The following is a 14,129-nucleotide window of genomic DNA, read 5'->3' as shown; positions in this document are numbered from 1 at the left end:
CCACCAACTGTAAAAGGGTGAGTGTAGATAAGCGTGGAATTATGTCCCTGTCCTGCTGGATTATAGCTGCTCTGGCACCATCAAGACTGGACCCAGAAAGCGTGAACAGTGACAAAGGGATCAACTTTTCACTCTGTTCAAAGTGCTCAAATGATGCAAACAGTGCATGTTACGTTGTATGTCACATTGTATTTTAGACAATGAACTTTGATTCCATTTCATGAGAAATGTAGTACATGTTGTCCTTCAGCACTGTGTGTCTCCATTCCAAATGTTGGGACTGCTGTAACAGTGACCTTTGGAACAGGTAATTACAAAGCGCAGCCTGTTTAGTGTCATCTGGAAGTACGATTCACAGCTGGCATCATTTTCCATCTTATGGACAGTCTAATAAATTCACTGTTAATTCTGTTATAAGCATACAGATGACTAAATGCTATTGCAGATACAGCTTTGATGGTTGGTGAACACTTCCCCAGTTAACGTGGATGAAATATATTACTACTTTCGTTGACAAATACTAATGAAATGATAATGTCAGAGACAGATGAATGGACAAGCAATTATAGCATCCTTCCTCTGGAAATCGCACATTAAACATTTAAACTAACCTCAACTTGGCAACCAGCCTTGCCAGATATACGATTATTATTGAATTTGTACGATAATTATGCCCTCTGTATGATGTACGATCAATAATCCCAAAAGGCCCATAATGTTCAATAATTTGATCATTTTGTGACACTTAGTTTTAGTCGTTGTAATCATTCTAGAGCTAGGCTCTCTCATTTTAATTAATATCCCGACACAACCAGGATGGTAAAATACGGATCCTATGTCTGTGTTTACGCATCTCTTCTCACACTCTTTCCAGCCAATCATTCTTGTTGTAATGAGGAACTCACGAGCACGAATGTTGTTAACTTAACCATTAATCAAATCTTCTTTACAAATCAGAAGTTCAGGGGTATTTTATTATGACTACAGTAAGTTATTGGCCAGTACTCTATTTACCTAGTGCAATGCAGTTATCGTTCTAATATTACAAGTTGAATGAGCTCATCAAATGAGCACCCGCTCATATGAAGAGAATTGTACTAGTGTAACGTGGTGGTCTCTTCTCTAATTGATAACTAACGGGCACAGCAAAGTTAACACCACGTCTCTAGGTTCGGGAAGGAGGATAGTAAATAGGGCAGAGAAACCCAACAAGAATATGGTTTGGTAGAAAACAAGTAAGTATGTATTAAAGGAAAAGAAATATATTCACTTCTAAGCATGAATTGCATAACAGGTTACAAAACTGACAATGAGGCCTCAGGGAACAAAACAAAACAAAACAAAAAATAAATACAAAAGAATAACTGTTTTCAGTCCCACAGTTGCTACCTGGGTAGGCTTCTTTGCTGTAGACACAAGTCCAAGTGTATGTGGAAATGTATATGTGATCATGTGTGAAAAAAAGAAAAAAAAGATAGAGTTGCAGTGCACTGTCTGAATCTCTTAGCTGATGGAAGTCGTCTGACGACAGGAACTCCTCACACTATCTCGGTATGCGCTCATCGCTGGGTCTGGCTCGCCATCTAATATACCGTCTAGTGGTGGTAAAGGTCTCCTAAAAAAAAAACAATCTTTATGGCACAGAATACATTCATTATGGTCAATTCTGCAATCTTACAACCTAGTTACAAAAACTCTCTCTCTCGCTATTTCTTTAACTAAACAAGGGATGCACTTAGAAAGAACAAAATGCAGGAAAATTTAATTAATGAAATACCTAAATTCACATTTGTAACATACACTTAGAAAATCTGCATTTTTTTTCCGTAACAAAATAAAAATCCAAATACAGTGTAACAATAAGAGAGCAGGGTATCGAATTACACATTCAAAAGGGTCTGTTACAGTAGCATACATCCGATCACTCGACGCACTAGCACACACAAGCATAAAGATTACCAGCCTTACACAAGTTCATACAATGGACAGTCATACAACACTACTCCAATTGTTTTTTTCCCCCAAAATAAAACTCGTACTCCTTTGTACTCAACGAATTAGTCCCAGGTCTATCATTCACTTAACTATACTAATACCATGCTAACATGACTAGCAAATTTGCTAGCATAGCACAAGAAAGAAACAACTCACGAGTTATCGTGAATTATGAAATAAAAAAACTGACTGAATCAATTGACTGACTCCTGTATGTCATACTAATTTCTTCTGAAATGTCTGTTAGTGTCTGCGCGAGATCAGTTCAACTCGTGCACGTATGCTGTGCTGTCGTTTTTTTTTTTTTTTTCAGAAGTGCGCCCTCTAAAGGAGCTATCTATAACTGGCTTACAGAGTGTGGAATTAATTCATGTGGGTTACACTAGATATATCTTACTGCATCTATGTGACAACAGCAAAAAAAAAAAAAAATAGAGTGCTGAAGCTGCGGACAGAACAGAGGCAAAGTAGATGAGTGCAGGTAGGTGAGTTTGGGGTGTCAATGCAGTTGATTGTGCAAAAGTACAATTTATTGTGCGAAGGAAGAGGTCAGAGAGTTGCTGTTTGGAGTGTTCAAACTGTTGAGGAACCTCACAGCCTGAGGAATGAAACTGCTGCATAGTCTGGTGGAGGCAGCACAGATGCTCTGTTATCTCCTGCCAGAGTGTAGGAGGGTGAAGTGGATGTGGGAAGGGTGGGTGGGGTCCTTCACGATGCTGAGGGCCTCCTGGGTGCACCATGCATTGTAGATGGCCCGGATGGATGGGAGAGCAGTTCCTCTTTTCAGCTGTCTTTTCTATGCGCTGTAAGGACTTGCGGTCGGAGGCTTTGCAGTTCCCATGCCAGACAGTGATACAGCTGGTCAGAATGCTCTCTATGGGACCTCTGTAGAATGTGGTGAGGATAGATGGGGGGAGACTCGCCTTCTTCAGGCGCCGCAGGAAGTGGATACGCTGCTGGGCCTTCTTGGAGAGCACAGTGACATGTGAGGACCAGGAGAGGTCCTCTGTGATGTGCACTCCCAAGAACTTAGCGCTGCTGACTCTCTACGTTCGTACCATTGATGGTCTGGGGGGTATGATGGGCACTGGTCTTTCTGAAGTCAATGACGACCTCTTTAGTTTTCCCTTTTTTTTATGTAGAGGTTATTGACTTTGTACCACGCTGCCAGTTGGTCCACTTCTGCTCTGTATCGAGATTCATCATTGTTGCTGATGAGGCCTACCAACTTAGTGTCATCAGCAAACTTTATGATGGTCAGCAGAGTGAATAGGAGCGGACTGAGCATACAGCCCTGTGGAGTGCTGAAGCTCAGTGTGATAGTCCTAGAGGTGATGCTGCCAATTTGGACTGACTGTGGCATCCCTGTGAGGAAGTCAAGCACCTAGTTGCAGAGAGAGATGTTAAGGCCGAGCTGGCTCAGCTTTCCAATCAGGTGTTGTGGTATGATTGTGTTAAAAGCTGAGCTGAAGTCAGCGAACACATCCTCACATAGCTGTTCTTACTCTCCAGGTGGGACAGGGCTGGGTGGAGGGCATAGGTTACGGCATCTTCTGTGAAGTGGTTAGCATGGTATGCAAACTGGAAGGGGTCCGTTGTGGAGGGCAGGCTGGACTTGATGTGCCTCATGACCAGCCTCTCAAAGCACTTCATGATGATGGCAGTCAGCGCAATGGGGCGGTAGTCATTGTGGCAGGACAGGGGGGACTTCTTTGGCACTGGTATGATGGTAGTAGACTTGAAACACGTGGGGACGACTGCCTGGAACAGCGAAATGTTGAAGATGTCAGTGAGGACATCTGCCAGCTGCTCAGCACAGTCCCTGATGGCGCGGCCTGGAATTCTGTCTGGGCCCACAGCTTTGCGTGGGTTGACTCTGGAGAGGGTCTTTCTCACATCGTCTGCAGTCACCTGTAGAACCTGGTCATCCATTAGGGGGTTAGTTTTCGCCGCCAGCACATTGTTCAGTCACTCGTACCGTGCATAGAAGTCATTCAGTGCATCTGGAGGTCTGAGGTGGAGGCTTGTAGTCAGTGAGGGCCTGGATGCCCTTCCACAAGCGCTGTGCATCTCTGCTGTTGATTCTCCGAGCATATTGTCTTTTTCGCCTCCCTGATGCCACGCGACAGATTGGCCTGTGCTGTCTTGAGGGCTGACTTATCGCTGGATCTGAATGCAGCATTCCAGGTCCTCGGCAGTGCCAGGACTTCTGCTGTCAGCCATGGCTTCTGGTTTGCCCGCAAAGGCATGGTTTGGTGACTGTGATGTCATCTATGCACTCGTTTATGTAGGCCGTCACTGTCTCTGTGTATTCCTGCAGATCAGTATGTCTACCGGAGGATGCTGCCACTTTGAACATGCCCCAATCAGTGCTCTCAAAGCAGTTCTGATGAGCTGAGATGGACCCCTCTGGCCAGACTCTGATCTGTCGCTGAACCGGTTTGACAAGTTTCAGAAGTGGCCTGTATGCTGGAATTAGCATAACTGAGATGTGGTCTGAGTTCCCCGAAATGGTGGGGAATGCTCTGTATGCATTCTTCTCATTAGTGAAAATGAGGTCTAGCATATTGTTTTCCCTGTTGGCAGAGTTTACATGTTGGTGAAATTTAGGTGATACAGTCTTTAGGTTTGCATGACTGAAGTCCGCAGCAATAATGATAAATCAAAGGGATCTTACCTGTCCTGCTATGTTAAGAGTTCAACGTTAGCATAAAATGAACAAAGCCTAAGGTGGCAGGAAGTCTTTGTGAGCACAGGGGCAAAGAAAGGTCATGCTATCGTTAACCTTTTCTCCTCCCTCATAGTAATGATTCAGTGAGCCTCAGATGATTCAGTGAGAAATGTTCGGTCAGCACTACTGTGTGACAGAAAAATTTGAGTAAAATAAACAAAAACACATGAAGGTCACACATGAAGATGTTCTCATATGGCTCCACTTGAAAGAGCAGCAATGAACAACAAAGATAAACAAGTAAATCATTTGTCTAGCATGTTATTAAAACTATCATAGAAAAACCAAGTTCATATGTAATGTGTTTAATCATTTTTTTGTCAGACAGAACAGTCATTGTCAACACATACATTTTATTCACCCCATACATGAGACATTTTGAGACAAAATTTCCAATTTTGTTTTGCGACACTGCCATCTAGTGGTGGTTTTGCATATCATCAACACATTTTCTGTTAGCGGAAGTGTCTTAATGCTGCTTTTTGAATAAAAAAATAGATTAATGACATTCTTACTGCTCTCAAATTATTGGTGCTGAATTTGTCCTGAATATGGGCATATGTGGCACTTTGGGATCAGTGTTTTTTGTATAGGTGAAATCTATAAAACTGAGGGCATGTAAAACTACTTCAGAAGTGGCTGACAGGCCTCAGACTCCAGAGGGTTAACTGTCTTTTACTCTGTGGCATTTAGTTGCTAAAAGCCATTGAGCAAATGGTATCACAATAGCTGGTCTTCACAAATAAATATTCATGAAGACGTTAGTTAGATGTTAGTACATATTTCAACTTCCTCACTGTGTCTAGTCTGAGTTGTCTCTTTCATGTCACGGATCTCTCAAGATGGTGAAGCTGATAGGGTGGTGAGAAATTGATTGTCAGTCTTGTCACAGCTTTTGACTTGAATGGATCTGTAGCAGAGGACAACACAGAGAGACAAAAAAGAAGGGTACCATAGAATGCCAGGAGGTAGCCTGTATTAGAACCTTAGGCTACATTTAGAATTATGACATGTCTATGTCAAATGTAGAAGTTCTGAGGAAAAAAAGGTAAAGTCAGTGACATTAAGTTTACCTCAGTAATAGTTGACTTCCTCTTCCTCGCTGAATCCAGCTTTGACAGCATCTTCAATAGCTTTCTTTTCTTCAGGTGCTGCAGCTGGTAGAATGGCCAGCAATTCTCCCTCAATCTTCTTCAGTCTTGCATCAGTGCTCCTCTCAAAGGCTTTTTTGTTCTTGATGACCAGGTGTAGAATACGTTTCTGTGCTTCATCACACCCATTCTGTAGCTGTAGACGCTCGAGTTCAAACTCTGGCTTACTCTTATCCATGGCCATGAGTTTGCCCAGACTACTGACTCTGTCCATCAGGTACTTGTTGGACACTTCAGTGTAGGTATCTGAGATCATGTGGACAAGACTGGCAATGTTGGATGCCTGGAAGGCCTGGTTGTAGAGCAGGTCTTTTGAGAACAGTTTGGCATTGTAAGACAGTTTCTGTGTCTTCTCAGATGTTGTGACAAAATTCTTGAGAGTTTTGCTCAGGCTGACCTTCACAATGTGGGACACCATCTGAAAGAAGCGTACCATCTTCTCCCACTGTTCCTTCACTCTACCCATGGCATCCATACCTTTGACCAGCATTTCTATGGTGGTTTTAAAGTCAATCTCCTTGATCTGGCAGTTCCTCATGGTGACCAAAATGTCAGTCAGCTCCTTCTGGTTCTTCTCCATGTTCTCCACACACTTCTCATACAACTCTCTTGTCTTGTCCAGTTGTGCTCTGGTCTGCTCAATGCGGAAATGAGCATTCGCTGAGGCCCTTTCTCCTGCAGACTTTTTACCAGACCCTTCACTCTTATTCTCCTGTTGGTACATCATTGGTGGTTTTGGTGTCATAGACGGAGACTTTGTGACACTCTTGCTTTTGCTGTCAAAAGCACGAGCTGATTTAATGAGCTCCTCCCAATAAGAGATGATCTCCTCTTCTTTCTCCATCTCACAATTGCCTTCTGGTGCATACTTTGCAAGCTTCAAACAGATGTCGAATCCATTTTCACATAAGAGAACAGCCTCTAATTTTGGTTCGCAGTCTGGGTACTTGTCCAAGCTGTTTTTAATCCGTTTAAACTGGTTTGCTGCGAAATCTGTGTTTGTGTATTTTTTCTTCTGATCATACAGTTTCTTCCAGTCAATATTTCCCTCTTGAATGTAATGTCCAATAAGTTCTGTGGACTTCAAAATTTCTCCAGACTTACTGTAGATATTTATTTTGTCAACTTCATCTGCTTCATCATCCTTACCTCTTATGTAGTCATATGTATCCTTCACTTTAGTTGAGGCCTTACACATTTGTGCAACAGGTTGGGTAACAATGGATGTTATTCCATTTACAAGACCTGTTATACTTTCTGTTAGTCCTCCAACTAAATCCATTCCAATCATTCCCCATCCACTAGGAAGTGAATCCATGGCTTTCTTGTAGTTCTCTTGAGCCTCTCCCAGTTCTCTCTCCATTGTCTTCATTGCCTTCGCAGACCTTTCATTGGCTTCTCGTGATGCATCCTCCCTCATTTTGGCTTCTTCCATTTTTTTCTTGATTTCCTCCAGCTCCTCTCCATAGAAATGCTCTGCATTCACACTTGCCTCCAGGAGTTCTTGAATGATGTTGATGACGTCAGCAAACTTTTCTTCTGCTGCACAGGCCAACTCCACACAGTCATCTGCGATAACTCGTATGTTCTCCAGCTGGTCAGGCAGGTGGGCCTGGACAACCTCATCACTTCCCTGAAACAGGATCTGCACTGCAGTCTTCATGTAGTCTGGTACAGTGGAAGTGTGAAGGCGGATCTGATCCATACTCTTATGGGCTTCATTAAAAGCCCACCAGCCAGAGTTACACACTTGCATGAGGCAGGCGCGGAATGACTCTGGGTATCTGATGTACTTGTAGCCGCCTTTGGGTGGGTTTCTGTTGATAGAGAAATCGGTTTTGGAGGAAATGAAGACCAGTTCCCCCATTATGGCTATGGAGAGTGGTGCTGGTGTCAGGTACTCCTCCCAGTTGGCATAAGGTTTCATTATGAGCTGGGTGGACTCTCTCATGTCCTGTGCTGTGGTGATACTCTGAGTCTTCTTCACAATTTCAGAAGCCATTGCTCTATTTTGTCTGCAATGTAAATAAAAATCTTGCAGAGTTACTGACTGCGTGTTGAAAAATAGCAACTTCATTTAAATGGTTTTCCCCAAAACATCATAGCATTACCACAGGGCTGAAGATATTAACGTGTCACCAGATAAATAGTTTTGTGCTCTTTCACTAGAGTGAAATCCACATGCAACAGATATGTCTACATTTACCTCTATATTTACTCATATATGTGTATATTTGTGTTTTCAGGATGTACGTATGCCAAGTGTGTTGTACTTGGAATATACACACACACACAAAAATAAAACACCCACAAATTAAATACTTGCCGGTCAAAATGGCTGGTAATAATGCTCATACAAACTGTAGCTATGACGATGGTTATTCCTAAACAGGACAATTAAAAATCAGCTTTGGCTGTGAAGTGATGACTGAATACACTGTAAAACATTGCAGCCCCATCTGTTTATACTCACTTATTTCTTCTTCTTAGGTCAAAGGGCTATCACCCTTCTTAGCGAAATTACCAAAATGCATCCCCCCCTTGTTAACTTGTCATCCCCTCATATACTCTATAGAGTAGTGTCAGTGACAATTGGGCCATTTTCCCCCTTGTTAAAGATAACAAATCACCTACTGCATCTATACATGCATATATATATATATATATATATATATATATATATATATATATATATATATACATACAGATAAAGTGTGAGAGAGTTTGGTAAACACATAGCAATGTTCTAAGTTCACGTGCAATGTTCAAATAAATGTATTGTAGCGGCGAGTTTATGTTATGTCAAGCAGTTCCTGGTTTTAGGAATTGTGGGTAATGGATGTTTCAGTGTTCTTTAGCATAGTCTTCTCCTAAAGTGTAAAAATGTTAACAGCCTGGGCTGGGAGTATGAATGTCAGAGTGTGTGCAGTCACCATTATAGGTAAGGCCTAGTGCTTAACATCAGTAACAATAAATTGCCATGTATATACGGCACTCGGTAATGGGAAATGTAGATCAGATATGAAATTCTATCCAAAATCAAATTTCTGAAATATTAATTATTATGAACATAGTTAGATTATTTGCTTTTGCGACTGTGAGATGAAGATATATGATTTCTTGACAAGTTATGTTAAGTTTTCTTTCATGAATAATGAAAAATAATCAATAATTCTAACTCACAGTGTTAAATTCAAACAAGTTACAAAAGTTAAATGAACATTAAAAACAAATTAAAGACAACAATTGCAGGTTTGAAACTGGTATTTTTCAAGTTGACTTTACTCATGGTTACAAGGCAGCAGACTAATTTAGGTTTCTAAATTTAGCCAACATGAAATGTTTTACAGTGTTTTAGGCAGCTCTAATGCCAAGCGCGCAGGACGAGATGTAGTGGCAGTAATGACGGCGCGTGGCGCTTGTGACAGTTTGCAAAGTGCTTATTTATGAGCTGGGCTACACCAGCTAAAAGTGGTGTGTTGTGCCCGTTTCAAGCGTGCCACTAGACTGGGGCCTCTCTGTGCAGAATCGGATTAAGACGGTGCTGCAAAGAGGTAAGGAGGAGGAGAGAGTGATACGGTTCATGTGCACTGCAAGCTGCAAAGACGCATTGTAACATGTTTGATTTCAAGTCTGCAGGATTTTTCCGCAGTGAAAAAGGAGGAAATAAAATGTTACCTGATAGCCTATAGGCTACATTTGATGCCATGAACGCCCAGCCTTTTTTAAACAGGCTATGGATGTTACAGGTTACAGACGTTTCGTAATAGCCTACATATCAGAGGCTAATGTTGAGGTTGTGCGTAATCGCTACTGTTCATTAAACAGTCCAACAGATTTGTCCTTCTCATTCTTTCGCCAACCTAGGTGTACATATATTTGTATTTGCGTTTGTAATACTGGCTACGGTTGCATGTACACATTTATATCATTCGGAATGAAATTGTTCCGATTGATGATTCCGAATGTACCGTTTACATGAAAGCAATCGACCTTGCGCCGACCTCTACGATGTAGTCAAAGGCAGTATCAAGATCTCTAAGCCAGACATATACAGAAATAAACAGGCCAAAGCTACAGTGGTCAAAAGAACGCTCACTCCACAGCTTGCTTAAACAGATCATTGTTGCGGAATTTGCCCCAATCTAGACTATTCTTAACTCTTAGAGGATGTTTAAGAAACGCTTGCTACGCAGTGTAATTTAAACTCTGTCATGCGTAGTAACATGCCAATACCGGACCGGCAAGAAGAAAGTCCTGCACATAGCTCAACTGATTGTCTATGGTCTAAAAATTCAGTAAGGCAGACACTGCATTTTACCATTCTTCTCACCAGCTTGGTCTCCCTGCTTCACCTCACGTACTGCTTTGCAATTGCTATGTCTTGGAGAGTTTTAAAATTAAAAAATAAAATTAAAATAGTCCATGCTGTACACTTCATTTTTGTAAATTAAACCATAAACTATATTGTATGATAATCCATAGGCTAGAAGTTCATTTAAACTCTTGAGTGTTGTCAGTCCACTTGATAAATGGTTTGACTTTGATTATTGTCTCTGTTTACAAATTTATAATGTGTTTGCTGAATATTTTCAGGATTTCTAAAGACACACTGGTACACAGTACAGTTTACAGTACAAAAACAGTAAAATTTTAGTTGTCTTCTGCTCTGAAGGAAGTTCAGTATTAAAGCTTACCGTTCGGTAATTAATGCAAGGTGCTCTGCCGATGAAAGCTGAAGATCGTTCTGCTCTGCTATGATCAGCCCTTTAGTCAGAGGGCTTATATAGTCGCCCAAAGCCCTTCTCCTCCTCTGGAAAGTTATGGAATCTTACATCGGGAGGAGTCTAGTTCCTGGAAATTGAAAGAGTTTCAGTTTCAGTTTCAGTTTCTGTTTTTCAAACTTAATATTAATGCAGTTCTCCTTTGCAGATCCAGTAGGCAGGATCAGATGTGTGAGTGAGAGGAAGGAGGACAGACCAAATAGAAAGATCCCTTTTCTGAGGCACTAGTAAGGGACTGTAAAGTCAGGTTACAGGCCAAAGAATACATATGCAGACACATAGTCCATGATTCTAAGCACGTTCACTTTTATGCCACCATAGAGGAGGATAGGTTTACTTTTGCCCTTGTGAAGTGAAAAGTGAAAGTAATGGCCCTTGTCATGCAATGCTGTGCATGATATCTGTGACAGCTGAGTTTAAAAATGGATTTTAGTTTCACTTCTTAATATGCGGACAAACATTCTCTTCTGAGAATATCTCTGAAGGTTGTGCTGATGTATCAACACCAGAGACTCTGGGCATGGGACACTGTGCATGGTGCTGTTAGTCTCTGGGGAGACTTTATTTCTTTTCATTTTCATGCCTTCCTCCTGCAGAGGATTCTCATTTTACAGTGTATTTTTGGGAAATCAGAAACCTGATGCTTTTAAGGGGGTACAGGCGACTGTTTTTGGGAACATCAGCTGGTGTAGACTATAAACAGTTCAAACAATGCAGAGCTGGATACCACATGTGTGTGATTCATGGAGGTCGGGAGACCAGGCACCATGGTCCTCAGGCCAACGACAGGGCTTGGTTCTCTCTCCCTCTCATTCAGTCATGGTCACTTGTGGTCTGTGTAGTTCTGTGTGGAGTCAGTTTCAGAGGTGAACCGCACAGGTCCGTTCCTCAAGGGGCCCAGCCTTGCATAGCTTTGGTCTAAAACCCTCACTGACACATTTCGCTGATCTGATGAGAGGCTTGATGAGCAGTGGAGTCAGATGTGTTAGTGCTCAGCTGAAACTAAAATGAGTCCTGAAAAACACACTGATGATCACTGGTCTCGTGAATAGTGCTCACACATTGTCATATGATGTCACAAGACAATACTTTTGATTTTATCCGGACACGGAGAGTGATGAAATGTGAAATTGATTATACATGCTGTGCATTGGCCTCACTGACCTCATGTTAGTAAAAATCGATAAATGTATTCTGCTAAATATTTTCTGAAACTTAAACAGTTGTGACCTTTACCTTACCCTGTCTCAACACAGGATCCTTTGGTCTAATATGTACTGTCAAACTGCTGCTTAAACCTTTACACACACCTTTAATAAATACTGCTGTATACTGCATTGATTCTGTTTTCCACTTTATTATGTATTAATATGTCTGTATGGAATTCATTTTGTGCGTGTTTTAAGAAATTGAACAACTGCTGGAATTTGGAAAACCTTAGCCAATAAATTGTCAAAGGATGTTTGAAACAAATATTGTGTAGTAATATATAGTGATTTAGTATAAATTGTAAAAATAATTAAAAATAAAAATATGTACATATGTTTAATAAATACATATAAACTTATTTGAGTTTAAATAAACTGGCTGATTCCTGCCAAATGTGTATATACATGTATAGTAAGTTAATATCCCACTCCATAATCCTAACCAGGGGTGGTAATGATACCATTTAACAGTGAAAGTGGCATCATGTCCACCTGTGTTGTGCTTATGTTTCTTATTGGTGAACATGTTTTTAATATGTTTTTTCCTCTCTACCTTGACTGAGAAAGAGCTGCTCTGGGATCAGCTCACAGAAATCCAAATTCTTCAACATGAACAAGATTTGACGACCATTAGCCCGCCTCCTGCAAGAGCCCATGATCATATCCTGGCTTTGAATATGAGAGTGGATTTTTTTTTAAAATAAACCCGAGACAAGAAATTAGAGATTCAAAAAGATGTTAAGTTAATGTAAATCTCCTTTTTATCATTTTATTGAGTTTAACCTGATGTTTATATTCCATATCTTGAGGAAATGAAGCTCACGGTTGGCAACTGATTGCTGTCAGTCCTCTCATAGATTTTCACTTGAATGAATCTGAAGCAGAAAAAAAAAATCATAAATGAATTACATATATACTGAGCAAAGGAGGTAGAGTCAGTGCTAATCATTTATATCAGCTGTAGGATTCTGTCTCATCCTCAGTGAATCCAGCTTGGACAGCTTCTTTAATGGCCTTGGTTTCTTCAGGTGCTGCAGCTGGTAGAATGGCCAGTAATTCCCCCTCAGTCGTCTCCAGTCTTGCATCAGCGCTCCTCTCAAAGGCTTTTTTGTTCTTGATGACCAGCTGTAGAATACTACACTCTGTGCTTCCTCACAGCCATTCTGTAGCTGTAGATGCTTGAGTTCAAACTGTGGTTTACTCATCCATAACAGCAGTGGTGTCTGAGCCTTGAACCTTTGTCCTGTCAGACAGAGTCTTATCAGGCTGACTTGTTCTGGAGACTCCTTTTTCTGTTTGTAAACATTTCATATTAATCGTCAATTTGAGGTCATCAAACTCAAAATGTACTACAATAAAACTGGTTAATCGGCTGGTTCAGAGTGTATTACTGATTCAACATTGTTGTCAAAAAGCCATCTAATGTCATGTAACAATGTGATGAAATGTAACAATTCACCTTAAACATATGTAGACTCTGGGCAGCTTAGAGGTGCTAGCAGCTGGACAAGACATACTTAGACTCTAGCTCACCAGTGAGTAGATAGTCAGATGATTGACTGGTTAGACTGTAGGTGTTTAGAGGTAAAATATTCCCTTTATCCTTAGATGATTGTTGAGGAAATGGTTTGTAAGCCCTTTACTCGTGAAAGCATGACATTGTCCTGGCACTAGGAATCTCTGGTTGATTCAGTACTAGGGCTTTAACCTGATTGTAAAATGGATCCACTTAGCTCTGTTTTCCCCAAGTACACAATATTCACAACACATTATTGTAATTATTTGCCTGAAGAGAAAAACAAAGTTGGTGTTTGGGAATGTATCAAAGTTAGAGAGAGAGAGAGAGAGAGAGAGAGTTGAACTGTGCAAGAGCCATGAGCCTTTGTTCTGTTAGACACCACAGACATCAGGCTGACCTTTATTCACAGTTGGCCTAGATATTTAAAGGATCTACAGACCAGACACCATAAGTACCTAATTATGAAACGAATCATTCGTTTCACTCATGCCAACTCCACATTCAGTTGGAATATGTGGGCGTGGATTAGTTTCATAAGAGTGACAGCTGGGTCTGCAGGAACAGATACCATTTACAGGAATGTGAAAGTGGAAGTATCATAAAAAAAGGCAATAACTCATTTATTTTGCTCATGTGAGCTCCACATTCAGTTGGAACATGGGGGTGTGGATTAGTTTCATAAGCAGGGTCTGCAGGAACAGATACCATTTACAGGAATGTGAAAGTGCAAGCATCATTAAA

General features: G+C 41.0%; 1 protein-coding gene across 1 annotated transcript; it reads right to left on the bottom strand.

Annotated features, from left to right (window-relative positions):
• Positions 1-5,800: 5,800 nt before the first annotated feature.
• LOC115821792 (uncharacterized) lies at positions 5,801-7,879 on the bottom strand. Its single transcript, XM_030785582.1, has one exon. It carries the CDS (start codon positions 7,877-7,879, stop codon positions 5,801-5,803), a length of 2,079 nt encoding a protein of 692 aa, XP_030641442.1.
• Between the last annotated feature and the right edge of the window lie 6,250 nt (positions 7,880-14,129).

This window comes from Chanos chanos, chromosome 9 (assembly GCF_902362185.1).
Source record: "Chanos chanos chromosome 9, fChaCha1.1, whole genome shotgun sequence".
In the NCBI taxonomy this organism is placed as follows: Eukaryota; Metazoa; Chordata; class Actinopteri; order Gonorynchiformes; family Chanidae; genus Chanos; species Chanos chanos.
This window is presented reverse-complemented; position numbering and strand designations above follow the sequence as displayed.

Coding starts and splice junctions, on each gene's coding strand:
- LOC115821792 (XM_030785582.1), bottom strand. CDS start 7,879: ATGGCTTCTGAAATTGTGAAGAAGACTCAGAGTATCACCACAGCACAG.